Consider the following 13650-nt stretch of genomic DNA (forward strand, 5'->3'; position numbering starts at 1 on the left):
AATTGATTTTTCAAAATTTTGTTAATAATTTTTATTTTCTTCTTCTTTCTTTTGCTAGTAATTTCTTTTATTTTAACAAAAATAACTTTGTCATTATATACAAATTTCATTTTTCGCTTGATTTTTTTTATCATTTTTAAAATTGAAAAACATAACAACATTCAAAAGACAAATGAAATTTCTTTTTTTTTGTTTACTTTAATTTTTTTTTCTTTATGCATTTAAGTAAATAGAATTTGTTTTTGTTTTTTTATGTTTAAATATTGAATATCTACGATAAAAAATTACTATCTTTAAAATGGTGTTGCATTTTTAAATGTTGCTTTGACTATTTTCAATTATTTTGTTTTATCCCTCACTAAAATTGATTCTCATTTTGAACTGAAAATATTTTATTTAAAAAAAAAACTTTTTACTTTCTACGAAAATAAAATTAAAATTTTCTTAGACATTCCAAAATTGAATTGATGGTTGAGTGTCTGAAGTCGTATTCTCACTGAGATATTCATAGAGAGGAAACGGAAAACATATTTTTTTAGGCTTTTAAAATTAATTAATTTACCAAAATTAATTTACCTTGGATCTTTGTACTGAGGCCCGGGTGGACCGTGATACAAGTTTTGGAGGTACTCCGCTCGGCGTTGGCGGACCAGCTTCTCTTTTTCGGCTCGCTCTCTCTGCAGTCTAATAAAAAAAAAATTTAAAATCAAAATTCTGACCGCTAACAACCCTTCAAGGAAGAAAAATATTTCGTTACATAGACTGAAATGTCTTACCAAAGTTCTCATATGTTCATCCCATAAACTTAGTGTTAGCAGAATGGAAAATGTATTCAAAATATTAATGTTATGCAAGTCTCCTTCTTTACTTAGAACTAATATTGAAGCAATGCCTTCTCTAGCAAACAAACTTCGTTTTGACGCTGTCAAAATACCAACTTATTCCTTTGTTTGTAGAATCATGCACCGTTGACTAATTTATAATTTTACATGTAAAATGCAAAGGCTTTGCATTTCTACCACCTTAATAAACATAGCTAGGTTACTAGAGAGGTTATTGATTGAAGTATTTGTTGGAATCAAAGATCACTAAGAAATATTTATTCCAAATTGAATATAGTAGTCTGACTCAAGTAGTCTTAACGATTCGTGTAAAATAAAATTTTCACTTCAATTATACCATTCAAACGAATAAGATCTCTCCTTAATTCACTCCCGATAAGATCTTTATTTCGGTTAGACATTGGACCTCCAATAGGTTATGGGCCTTCCACACTACTCGTGAATATTGAATTTTATCGGATTCAGAATTTTAATGGAAAATGGAGAAATTACATTTCACGAAATTGAATGGGACGAATTATCAAGTATGGAAATTCAAAATGCAAATGCTCCTTACCGACAAGGAAGTCTGGGAGACAATATCCGAACCACGTCCAGCCGCACCAAACGCAGAATGGTTGAAAAAGGACGGGAAAGCATTCGCACGAATTGGTCTCATGGTTGATGATAATCAATTGTGCCACATTCGAAAGGAAGAAAGTGCTGCAGGCGCATGGCAAGCACTAAAAGCTCACCACGAAAAATCTACGTTAACGAACAAGATTTTTGTCCTAAAACGATTGTGCAGGATGCAAATGCCTTCAAATGGCAATATGGAAGATCACGTTAACAGTCTACTTGATTTGGTCAATCAGTTGGAAGCTCTAGGGGAGAAATTAGCGGATCACTTGGTGGTTGCTTTATTACTGTGCAGTTTACCCGACAGTTACAATCCGTTAATTACCGCACTCGAAAGTCGTGATGAAAAGGACCTTACACTCGAAATGGTTAAGGGAAAGCTGATCAATGAGTACAAAAGAAACAACGATGCTGGTACTGGTTCTAGTTCATCACAAGAAAAGGAAAGTGCTTTGAAGATAACGAAAGGTAAAGCTGCGTACACCAAATTCACATGTCATTTCTGTAATAAGAAAGGACATTTCCAACGAGATTGCTATTCGTATAAGAAATCACTGGAAAAGAATTCAGAGAAACCGAAGACCGAACAATCGAAGAACGAAAAGGCGAAGAAAATCCTTACGAACGATAGTAACGAATCCGATGACGAACCAGCTCCAGGCAAATACAAATGTTTTATGGTTAAGAATACACCGAAAACAACGAAGTATGTGGATGATTGGTATATAGATTCAGGTGCATCCAGTCATATGTGCAATAACCTGAAATTCTTCGTAAAAATCCAAATGGGAACCAATCACCCGGTCGAATTACCTGATGGCAGAAACATTTTTGCTACGGGCATTGGAGAAGGTTTCATCACATGCATCAACGATAAAGGAGAAACACACGAAATTCTGATGAAGAATGTGCTCTACGTACCCGAACTAGACACGAATTTATTATCCGTACGTAAGCTAACATCACTCGGTTTTAAGGTGAACTTCAGCGGTAATAACTGTACTATTTGCGAGGATAATACAACGATCGCTACGGGATCAATTGATCATAGCAACTTGTACCGACTGAATACGAAAGAGAAATTATGCAAGGTCCAGTGTAATGACCTAATGAATTGTATTCACAAATGGCACCGAAGATTCGGCCATAGAGATGTGGATGCAGTAAAGAAATTGATTAATCACGATATGGTCGAAGGAATGGAACTGAATTCATGCAAAACGAAATTGATATGCGAATGCTGTGTTCTAGGCAAAATGACCCGTCTACCATTCCCAGAGAGTACAACGAAAACGAAAGAAATTTTTGATCTCGTACACTCAGATGTATGTTCAATACCGCAAGTAACTACACCTGGAAATAAGAAATACGTGATGACTCTCATCGACGATTTTAGTCATTACACGAAAATATTTTTACTTGGACATAAAAGCGAAGCATTCGAGAAGTTCAAGGAATACCACGAAGGCGTTAAAACCCAATTTCAGAAGAAAATCAAAAATTTTCGTTCAGACAAGGGCGGAGAATACATTGGTAAGAATTTTCGCGAGTTCTTGGTGAATGAAGGCATAGAAATACAATGTGCAGCTTCAAAAACACCAGAACAAAACGGTGTCGCAGAACGTAAGAATCGGTACTTGATCGAAATGGGAAGATGTATGTTGATTGACTCGAAATTGAATTTACGGTACTGGGGTGAAGCAATAAACACAGCGAACTACTTGCAAAACCGTTTACCAACAAGATCAACTGATAAAACTCCGTTCGAAATATTGTACAACAAGAAACCAATTGTTGATCATTTACGCATTTTTGGATGTACTGCATATGCTCATATACCAAAGGCCAACCGACGAAAATTGGACAGTAAGTCAATGAAACTGGTAATGGTTGGATATTCGAACGAATCAAAAGCTTACCGATTATTGGATCCGAAAACGGGTAAGATTACTATCAGTCGTGATGTAAGATTCATCGAAGAAAATTACGAAGCCAGCGAAGCGAACGAATCACCCGAAATTGTCGAACAAGAATGGTCAAACTCCGAAGAAGAAGACGATGGTGAATCAAGCGAAATCGATTTCAATGAACTTTTGGAATCAGATACCGAAATTGAAAGTAAAGGTAACGCACCGGTTATCAATTTACAGAACGGAGAAAACGGCGACAACACAGAAGACATTCCGGATGCTCGTAGATCGATACGAACAACGAAAGGTGTTCCCCCTGAACGATTCAAGGCGAACAAAGTTACAACCGATGTCGACGAACCGAAAACGTTTAAAGAAGCCGTAACATGCAAAGACAAGGAAAAATGGAAAGAAGCCATTAAAAGCGAAATGGACTCATTGCTGAGCAATGAAACTTGGAAACTGACCGCACTTCCGCAAGGACGAAAAGCTGTTGGATGCAAATGGACATTCAAAATCAAGAAGGGGTCAAATGGTCAGATAACGCGCTACAAGTCCAGATTGGTAGCACAAGGTTTTTCACAAAAATATGGAGAGGACTACGATGAAGTATTCGCTCCGGTGGTAAAACATACTACAATTCGAACATTACTTGCCATTGCTGGAAAACAAAATTTGAAAGTTCGCCATTACGACGTGAAAACTGCGTTCTTAAATGGTGACTTGAACGAAGACATATTTATGAATCAACCTGAGGGTTTCGTGGAAGAAGGTAAAGAACATTTGGTTTGTCATTTAATGAAAACTTTGTATGGTTTGAAGCAGTCAGCCCGCGCTTGGAACGAGAAAATCAATCAAATTTTGTTAGACTTTGAATTCAAACGAGGCGAAGCCGACAATTGCTTATACACGAAGTTCGTCAATGGTACGATCATTTACCTTCTAATTTTCATTGACGACATTATCATGGCATGCGAAAACGAACAATTGATGGATGAAGTCGAGAAGAAAATTGGAGAGTCTGTCGAAATCCAATTGATGGGCGATTTGCAATTTTACCTGGGTGTTGCAATCGAAAGGGATGAAAATGGAATATTTTATATCAGCCAGAAGCAATATATCTTGAACATTCTGAAGAAATTTCGATTGGAGGATTGCAAGGTATCGAAAATTCCATTGGATCCAGGGCATGGCAAAAGAGTTGAAATTCATGATGCGATGAAACGACCTGACATTTATCGATCTGCAATTGGTACACTACTTTTCTTATCCGTTAATACACGACCAGACATCGCTGTGAGCACTTCAATTCTTGGAAGAAAAGTTACGAATCCATCTGAATCCGATTGGGTGGAATTGAAGCGAGTGATCCGATATCTTAAAGGTACAATGGATTACAAATTGAAGCTTGGAGGAGACGAAGAACAATTAAACGAAGCGAACATAGTTGGTTATGCAGATGCCGACTGGGGAGGAGATACAAAAGACCGCAAGTCAACGAGTGGTCAATGTTTCAAAATTTATGGTGGTACAGTCAGCTGGTCCAGTAAAAAGCAAGACTGCGTCAGCCTTTCATCAAAAGAGGCTGAATACATATCACTATCCGAAGCATGTCAAGAATTAATTTGGCTACAGAAAGTGTTGAAGGATTTTTACGTGGCAAACAAGAAAAACGTTATGTACGAGGACAATCAAAGTTGCTTAACGTCTTTGAGCAGCGAAAAATTCAGTAGCAAGTCCAAACACATTGAGATACGATACCATTTTGCTAAAGATCTCAAGAAAAGAAATCTCGTGAACTTTCAGTATTGTCCATCCGAAAACATGATTGCCGATATGCTTACAAAACCTTTGGAGTCAGTCAAGTTACGTAAACTCACTCAACTTGTCGGACTTGGCGATTTCAAGATGTAGTAATCTTTGAGGAGGGATGTTGGAATCAAAGATCACTAAGAAATATTTATTCCAAATTGAATATAGTAGTCTGACTCAAGTAGTCTTAACGATTCGTGTAAAATAAAATTTTCACTTCAATTATACCATTCAAACGAATAAGATCTCTCCTTAATTCACTCCCGATAAGATCTTTATTTCGGTTAGACATTGGACCTCCAATAGTATTTTGCATGTATTCCGCTACTTATGGTGAGTCAATTCGTAATGTTATCATACATGGAGGTAGACACATGAGTAATAAGTTGGGTTGAGAAATTACGATATGAAACTTTGTAAAGTAACCACGAAACAATTTCGTCGAACTAAATGATCTAAGACAAACCAAAAATTCGAGGAAACTTCACAGTTCTTAAAAATCTAAACAAATCCTCGGTTTTGACCACATGATTCAGAAACATAAGGCCGTGTTATGACCCTTATATCTACCGAACTTTTATAAAAAGAACTGGAGAGTTTCATTTTGTAATTTGTATTACCAAACCAAGATTTCTACGATTGGGGTACAGCTACCAACGAAACATCAATTTACTTACTTCATTTTCGATTGTCTCATGAATTGCTGAATTTTTCTCGCTGCTTGATTCTGTGTTCGTTGCGAGTAGGTTCTCCTGGTAAGCGGAAAATTACTCATTCGATTAATGCGTTCGACATTTGAATTTGAAAAATTGAAGAAAAGAAATTACTTTAATGGGCCGGATGGACTGGGCTCTTTCGATGTTGTACCGGAATTCGGTTGATGTTGCTCATGCTGATAATGTTTGTAGTAATTTGTAAACTGTGAATCTTGAGTGGTTACAGTGGAAGAGCTTTGATTTTGCGATTTTTTGAATCTTTTATTCTCACAGTACGATCGGTATCCGTTTTGGATGACAAGTGCAGCATGCGTCATTTGGCGATAATATGCATACTGAAATTGCAAAACATTTTAAAATTGACTTCAACCGCAAAGAATATGCAGCAGGGTACTTGTTTGTAACGTCGATAATAGTTTTGAATGATAATAGCAGCTGACCGTTCTTTGTCTTGTTCTTCTAATTTTTTTCGGCCTTTGTATGACCGATAAGCCTTTTGGATGCATTTAGCGGCTTCATACAGCTCTCGCTGCTCGAGATCTTCGGGCGGAACATAAAACAGTATTTTAGTTTACTGTCAAGCGAGGAGCAATCAAACATCTTACCACTTAAAGTTAGATTCGAAAAATCCGCTTCAAACGGTTTCAGCATTGCACTAGATGCCTGTAAAAATTCGGTAAAATCTTCCGTTGTTGGCGGTGGGCTCGGCGAACTCATCGGTGGATCTGGTTGAACCGAGTAGCTAGCTGGACTTTGCAGTGGACCAGAACTAGCTGGACTTAGACTGGAGCACGGTGTTCCGACGTCATGATAACGGTAATTGTGATCACTGAATTCGAAATTGAATTCAGAATTGAATTCTTGATCGAAATTGCTGCTGGGTAGTGAATCAAGCAGAGGCTCCATGAATGTATCGTTCAAAACACTGATACTGGGTGTGTCCACATTTAGCGACTCCGATATTGGACTGCCCAATGACATCATTTCGACCGATTCGTTTTTGATGCGTTCAGGCATAGCCGCAATGATTTGTTCGGCTAACGTTAATACTTTCGCATCGGATTCCCCTAAAAAATTGGAATTTTTTATAGTCAGACATTCGAAATTCAAATGGTTTGGAATTGAATTCGTTCTATACAACATTAAAGCAATGCACAGTATAAGCCATAAATTACATAAGCAACCGAAAAACTAAAAAAAAGCTTAAAAGTGTGACGCTAGCCACGGTCACAAGCTTCAACGAAAAAAGCGTAGTACTTTGTCACTGTTTGAAAGCTGATCCATTGAGAGTTTCAACGTGGTAAATGAATAAAGTTTCGAAAGCGTTTTTTTTTGCATTCTTAAAGTAAACACTGAATGTCTGATCCTACCTGTTGTGTTGTTGTTAGTATGTTAAAATGCTTCATCTGATTCGACTTCTTTTAAATTTATTTTTGAATTGGACTATAATGTTAATAGTATAAGTTTTGTTGTTGTTAGTTGGTACACAGCCGAGATGGTAATGATATACAATAAATATTTAATTGACAGTGTTAGCACCTTACTGTATGCGACTAAGATTTAATTCCAATTATTCAACGAAAAATAGTCTGGTTGGATTTACGGTAAGTGTAAGCGGAAAACGCCCATTCATGCAGGGCCAATTGAAGAGCTTTGTTATCGGAACCTGGTGCACGGTATTACCAATTTTAGTTTTAAATGCAGGCGCTAGCCAGTTATCGGTAAGATAACTTTTGCGAAAATCATTTCTTTCGACCATTTTCGGCAACGAAGCAATAGCTAGCAAAATACAAATTTCGTTATTTTAAGTGACTACGTTCTCGATGAAACCAGTCAATGAAATATGAAATTTATAAAGGATCCTTTCTTCTATCCTCCAACCATTCAAAACATATTTTTCAGCAATTTTAAATGGACATTTTTAGAAAGAAAAATTCGGAGAACTTCTGAATAACAAAGAAATGAACTTGGTCATGGCTTTTTCTAAAATGACTGGTTTCACTTAACAGCGATTACATTTAGAAGACGTACTGTATTTACTGAAATTTAGCTAAAGTTTACTGAAATTTACCGAAGTTTTAATATAAATTCGGTAAATTGTCGTTAAACTTCAGTAAACTAAGTAAATAAATTTCCAAATAATAGGCCCTGCTGACGTTGCGACCAGACCTAGACGATCAATTTAAATTTCTTCTAGAAATCTTCAATTTGCGAGCCTTACAGTTCTAGACCTCTAGACTATTTAATGTTAGTCAACATAGTGTGATCGTCTGTTGAAAGCTCTCAACTCTCAAGTCAATAGATAGAAGAGCACCTCATGCGTACGACTGTATTTTCGAAGTTTATGGTCGCATACAGTAAATGGAGTGGAGCTTAGTTGTTCTATGGACAACATTGTTTGTGCTTGCATATCGATATTCGAGAGGGAAATTGTGCTAAACGTTTGAGTTGTAGTTTGAGTGAACAATTTATTTTTATTTGCATTTTCTACACAATAATCAAACACCCTACACCAACGATATTGTAAACACTGATAAATTATATACACATTTCATATTTTTTTGGTTATATTAAACTGAATTAAAAATAGCACATTTAGGATTATCGAAAATGAAAGAAAAACGAAACGAAAAAAAGGACAAACTTGAAGACATTGAAGATATTCCACCAACGTTAAAAACAATTTTTTTTTTCTTTTTTTTTCAAAATCACAAGAACGAAAAATGAAAATCTCGAAATTAAATATTTTTTTGTATGGAAACTAACCTACAACCCCTCCCTCCGTCATATCATTATCCGGATGACGGCTATCTTCGTCATCGGAGATCGATGGTTGATCCATTATGGGACTTGAATTTTCTGCCGATACTTCGCCTATGAAAATAATTTTTAAGAAAAAAGAAACGAAAAAAAGGCAGGTGTGTCAACACAAAACTTAAAAATTAATTTGCTCGGAACAATTTACAATGTGCATTTCAATCGCAGTGAAAGTGGCTTTTTAGAACTCGTGTGGAAAATTTTGGAAAAGAAAATGGTGAAGTTGTAATAAGATGCGTACACAAAAATATTGCAGCGTCGAGATTTTAAATGATTGTACGTTCTTGAAGGGATGGATCTGGGCATGTTCGATAATCATTCGATTGATAAAGTATCAATTATTTCCTTAGAATCGATTATCGATTATCGACATTTTCAAAAGGTCAATATCATTCGAATGTTTTATCGATAATCGATAAATACCGACTGACAATCGGTAAATATCGACTTATAATCGATGAATGTTGACTGATAATTCGATAAATATCGACTGATAATTCGATTATCAGTCAATATTTATCGACTATCGATAAAACATTCAATTTACATTTTATCGATAATTTTATCATCGATTAATGATATTTTTCAGTGAACATGCCTAGATGTAACACAAACGACTGTTGGGACAATATGCGAGTACACCACGATATTTTATCAAGTACTTTTGGAAGGTACGCAATTTCTCTACTTTGTTCCATCCCATGCCTTGCATTTGTCGTTAAACAATTATCAGATCATTAGAAGGCGGTGGTCCAGCTATTCTGTGCTACTTAACCAATTCACACGAGTCACTGATATAATGCACATTGTAAATGCACATTGATGATAGTTTTGGAACGGGTTCAGATTGACCCAAAATTTGCTCTTGACCTGAGCCTGAATTTTCAATTTCAATCCAGCACCTATTTTAAGGAAATTAAATTCTTAAAAATTCTTAAATTAAGCAAGCGACTTGCGCTATATTCACACCTGAGATACTTCTCCAAATACCTATGATTGTTTTATGACTTTCTCAGTTGTTTTTGATCTTCTCGAGGCAACCAACTAACTTGATATCACATTTTGATCATTTTATCCAAATTTTTGGGAATTTTTGAGAATCACAAGATTTTAAGCAATTTTTAAAACTTAATTCCTTAAAATAGGTCCTGAGTTCAACCCGACCCAAACCTTAAACGGTGCGACCCGAATATGACGTGAGTCTGAATTTTCAATTTCGGGACCAAGTCTCAGAATTTCGGGCCTGACTTGAAATACAAATTTTCTGGTCAGATCAGGTTCGGTTCAGGTAACCCGAAATTTTTGACGCGAAATTTAAAATACGAGTTCAGGTCAGAAATCCTAGTTTAGGTTCAAGTTCCTGACAGACCGAAGCCAACCCGTTCCGAGCATTACAAGTTCGTTTATTTCTAGGAAAACTTACCGTATCTTTTATAGCTTAAATCGTATTACGTTAATAAATCTCTACAAATTTTCTAATTTTGATTCGATAAAGTAAAACCAAAACTAAAAAATTCATGAAAAAAAAAAACTGATAGGCCCAAGGTGTAACAACGTAAAATTTGGCAAATGAAAAAATTAAAAATTCTTCGTTTTTAAAATGCAAATGCAAATTTGAGTAATACATGAGAAATAGACTCGACCAATTAAATTGAAAAAAAATTCTAAGAATTTGATGTAATGAATTGAATCAATAATTCGAAGAGAAAAAAAATCGAAGAAAAAGTTCTTTCTGACTTACACAGGGCAAAATCCATTTTCCTCAACGGCGACAGAAGCGAAATGTTGCTAATTGAAGTATTCGCAGTACTATTGAAGCTAGATCCTTCCATTGCCGAATCAATTGATATTGAAAATGTGTCGATGGTATCGGAAGTTGCAAAGGATATGGGGGAATTCGACACAGGTAAGGACATGCTGCGATCGAATCTGTATGCAGAGGAAATGATAAAATGGAAGAATTAGTACTCAAAGTACATTGAAAGATAAACCGCGGCGGTCACCTCGTTAATTTGAGCTGCTGTTCTCGTATAATTTTTCCACTGCGTGAAGCCGTTCGTACATCCATATTAATTCCACTGTCGACCGATGGTCGCTTTGTTAGTCTGGCAGCTGGTGGGCTCTGACTGCTGTAAGCAACAACAACTTAAAATATCATCAAATTTTATCGACGCCGTACACCACAGAGCAAACGATCGATTTGAAAATTCGACGATTTGTTATCCTACTCTACGGCCAGTCAAGATGTGAAAGCGGAAAATTTACCTTGACACAGCGCCAGGTCGTAAAAATACACCATCATGACTTCGATTACTGTTTAGTGACGTTACCGACCCCATTGACAGTGGCGATGAACATAGCGATGATTCCGCATCGATGCCATTATTATTTCCGTTATTGCTACACAGTTCGTTGTTGTTATCCTTATTGGATGTTGGCGATGAGGCGCTTGAGTATGATTGCGTGTATAGTATGCTGTTTGTTGCTGCATTTATCGATTTTGTACAACGTGAATTAGAGGAATTGTAGGCATAATTATGATTTTGTAGAGATTGATTGGTTAAATTGGATTTGTTAATAGAATTTAAGTGATAAGAAAGTGATTGATTAGATTGATTTCGATGTAAATCTAAACGCTCCAATTCGATTGCAAGACCTTTGAAACTGAAAATGAATTCAACAAGAAAAAAAAAGTGTTAGAAAAATGTTACGCTCGGACGGTTCAGCGCATTTACCCATTTATTTTAGCCACTTCAACAGGTGTCTGCTGTGAGCGATTTTTAATGTTCAGTGCGTCGTAGTTCCATTTATACAAAATTGTTGCCGTCTCTTGGTGACCCCGGGCACACGACCACATCTACAATTCATCAGATTATGAATGAGAATTCGAATTTGCGAAACAAAATTCGGTTCAAAATGTACCAATGGAGTGTATCCCATGTTGTCTTGACTCAACGCATCGATTTCCGTTTCCAGTATGATACTGGGATTATCCGCTCGCCATGTTAACATCGTACCAACTAATTTGGCGTATCCAAGAGCCGATGCCAAATGCAGTAATGTCATCCCTTTGTAGCCGGATGTCCACGAGCCGGGTGTCATCGATCGCCATTGCTTCGATGTAAGCATTTGACAGTAATTAACCAGCCGCTCCTCAAAATTCGGTTGATTCAACTGGAGAGTATCGTCCGACTAAAAATATTCATTTTCAAATCACCACATTTGGGACTAGCTTTCCAATGTATCGTACCGCATCCTTTGGTTCCGTCTTAATTTGCAATCGTTCGTCAATGGACTCTAGTCTATTATACAAGCTTAACTTATACAAACTATCATTAGCAGATCCTTCACAAGCAGTCTCAACGTTTGGCGGCAGTTTATATTCGAAAATCACCGAATTCGATATCACATATCCATCACAAGCCACTTGTAGTGTCGCTAAGCCGACTAAACGAAACAAACGTTTTATTATTCGATGAAAACAACAAAAATGATTTCTAATCCGCACCTTCGTGTGCTGGACAGTAGCAACGAAGAACACCACATTGTACAATGGTAGTAGGAACAGGGAATGCATCAAACAGCACTGTATAATTGGAATTCGAATCCCATGGTCCGGTCACAAGAACCTTAACACCTCCCTCCGTGTATGCCCATTCCGGACTGTAGTCGGAAATGTTACATATTTCCTGATGAGATTCATTATTCTGTACATTCGTACAATTGGAATTTTCATTCGACACTTTGTCGCCGCTATTCTGTTCGGTTGTTTCAGACGCCGAAAGGAAATGGTTTTTCGAATCCAGTTCAACCAAATCGGGAAACTCAACGAACATATCGAATGCGTCGAGGTTCACAAATACATCGTCATCGTTGACAGACGGACCAGCACCTTCAAAATGATTGCTTTCTAATAGCCTTCCACATCGGTTGAGCTCTGGGTACTTACCGACGCTACCGACATCATAATTATTTATGAAATCCATCGGATTAATTTCACCGCCGATTGTCTCAACATTGTGACCGCCGAGTGGCATATTAGCGCTTAGCGTTTTCTGAATATCTTCTTGAGATAATTCGAGCGTTTCGTTGAAAAATGGCATGGTGTCGTGCATGTCTTTGGCTGCATAATAATTTTAATTAGTTTCAAGAAGTCGCATGGTTAAGACTTTCGACTGACATCTATTACCTGGATTGGCATTGGATTTTGCTGGACTCGGAATCGGAGTATTTTGTTGCGTAGATGAATAGCTCATGTTTTCATAATTATGATCCATCTTAGCCGATGACATGGACGACGATGACTCCATTATTTCTTGCTTCGGAATCAAGTTCGGAGTGATGGAGGATTGGGATAACATTTTGTTATCGTCTTTTTGTTTTCGTTGTTGCGAATTTTGTTGTTGTAATTGATGATTCTGTTGCGTCTGACAAACGAAAGACTGTTGTTGACCGTTGAGGATAAGAAGACTTCCATTTGTTCCTTGGATCTGTACAACGAATTCATTTTGTTAGTTACGGAAAGGTTCAGAAATAGTGGGCAACATTGGAATCTGCGAAAGTCATTCATTACATGAGGTATTGAGGTAGCAGTTTTGTGACAAAAGTAAAAGTAAAATGCTTTTCGTCAAGTGTAGAGTTTGTATATCCGAGCCGAGTTACCGACACAAGTTGATCGAAAATACATGAGGGAGTTTGCGAGTAAATTTTTTCGAATTAATGAATTACGTGGCACCATCAAATTATTCGGTTCAACTGCCTACAACATGCAAAAGTTGAATTTCACATAGAAATTAACGGAAAATGAACCGAAAACGAGTAATCAATAATTTTCGCAGGGGGCAAATTGCTATACAATGTTCAATTTTCGCATGGGCGGGCAGTAAATAGGTTTATTTTTTGCAACTAGCCAACGTCTAATTTTTTTACTACTCA

General features: G+C 36.8%; 1 protein-coding gene across 7 annotated transcripts in view; it reads right to left on the minus strand.

The window, feature by feature from the left end:
- Window positions 1-202: 202 nt before the first annotated feature.
- LOC119073792 (calmodulin-binding transcription activator 1) overlaps window positions 203-13650 on the minus strand; it is a 96028-nt gene continuing 82580 nt past the window's right edge. For 2 of the 7 annotated variants that reach the window (XM_037179524.1, XM_037179530.1), the window contains 15 exons: window positions 12896-13205; window positions 12224-12838; window positions 11966-12162; window positions 11638-11907; window positions 11451-11572; window positions 10981-11379; window positions 10719-10844; window positions 10457-10644; window positions 8665-8772; window positions 6504-6965; window positions 6293-6438; window positions 6010-6233; window positions 5860-5934; window positions 577-684; window positions 203-496 (listed from right to left, as the gene is read on the minus strand). In XM_037179524.1, coding sequence (XP_037035419.1) covers window positions 445-496; window positions 577-684; window positions 5860-5934; window positions 6010-6233; window positions 6293-6438; window positions 6504-6965; window positions 8665-8772; window positions 10457-10644; window positions 10719-10844; window positions 10981-11379; window positions 11451-11572; window positions 11638-11907; window positions 11966-12162; window positions 12224-12838; window positions 12896-13205 — 3402 coding nt within the window. In that variant the 3' untranslated portion in view covers window positions 203-444. Of the gene's footprint in view, window positions 497-576; window positions 685-776; window positions 805-5859; window positions 5935-6009; window positions 6234-6292; window positions 6439-6503; window positions 6966-8664; window positions 8773-10456; window positions 10645-10718; window positions 10845-10980; window positions 11380-11450; window positions 11573-11637; window positions 11908-11965; window positions 12163-12223; window positions 12839-12895; window positions 13206-13650 lie in introns of all 7 variants that reach the window. The other 5 variants (XM_037179528.1, XM_037179527.1, XM_037179526.1 and 2 more) reach the window with 5 other exon arrangements.

The sequence above is a fragment of the Bradysia coprophila genome, unplaced genomic scaffold, assembly GCF_014529535.1.
Source record: "Bradysia coprophila strain Holo2 unplaced genomic scaffold, BU_Bcop_v1 contig_138, whole genome shotgun sequence".
Taxonomy (NCBI): domain Eukaryota; kingdom Metazoa; phylum Arthropoda; class Insecta; order Diptera; family Sciaridae; genus Bradysia; species Bradysia coprophila.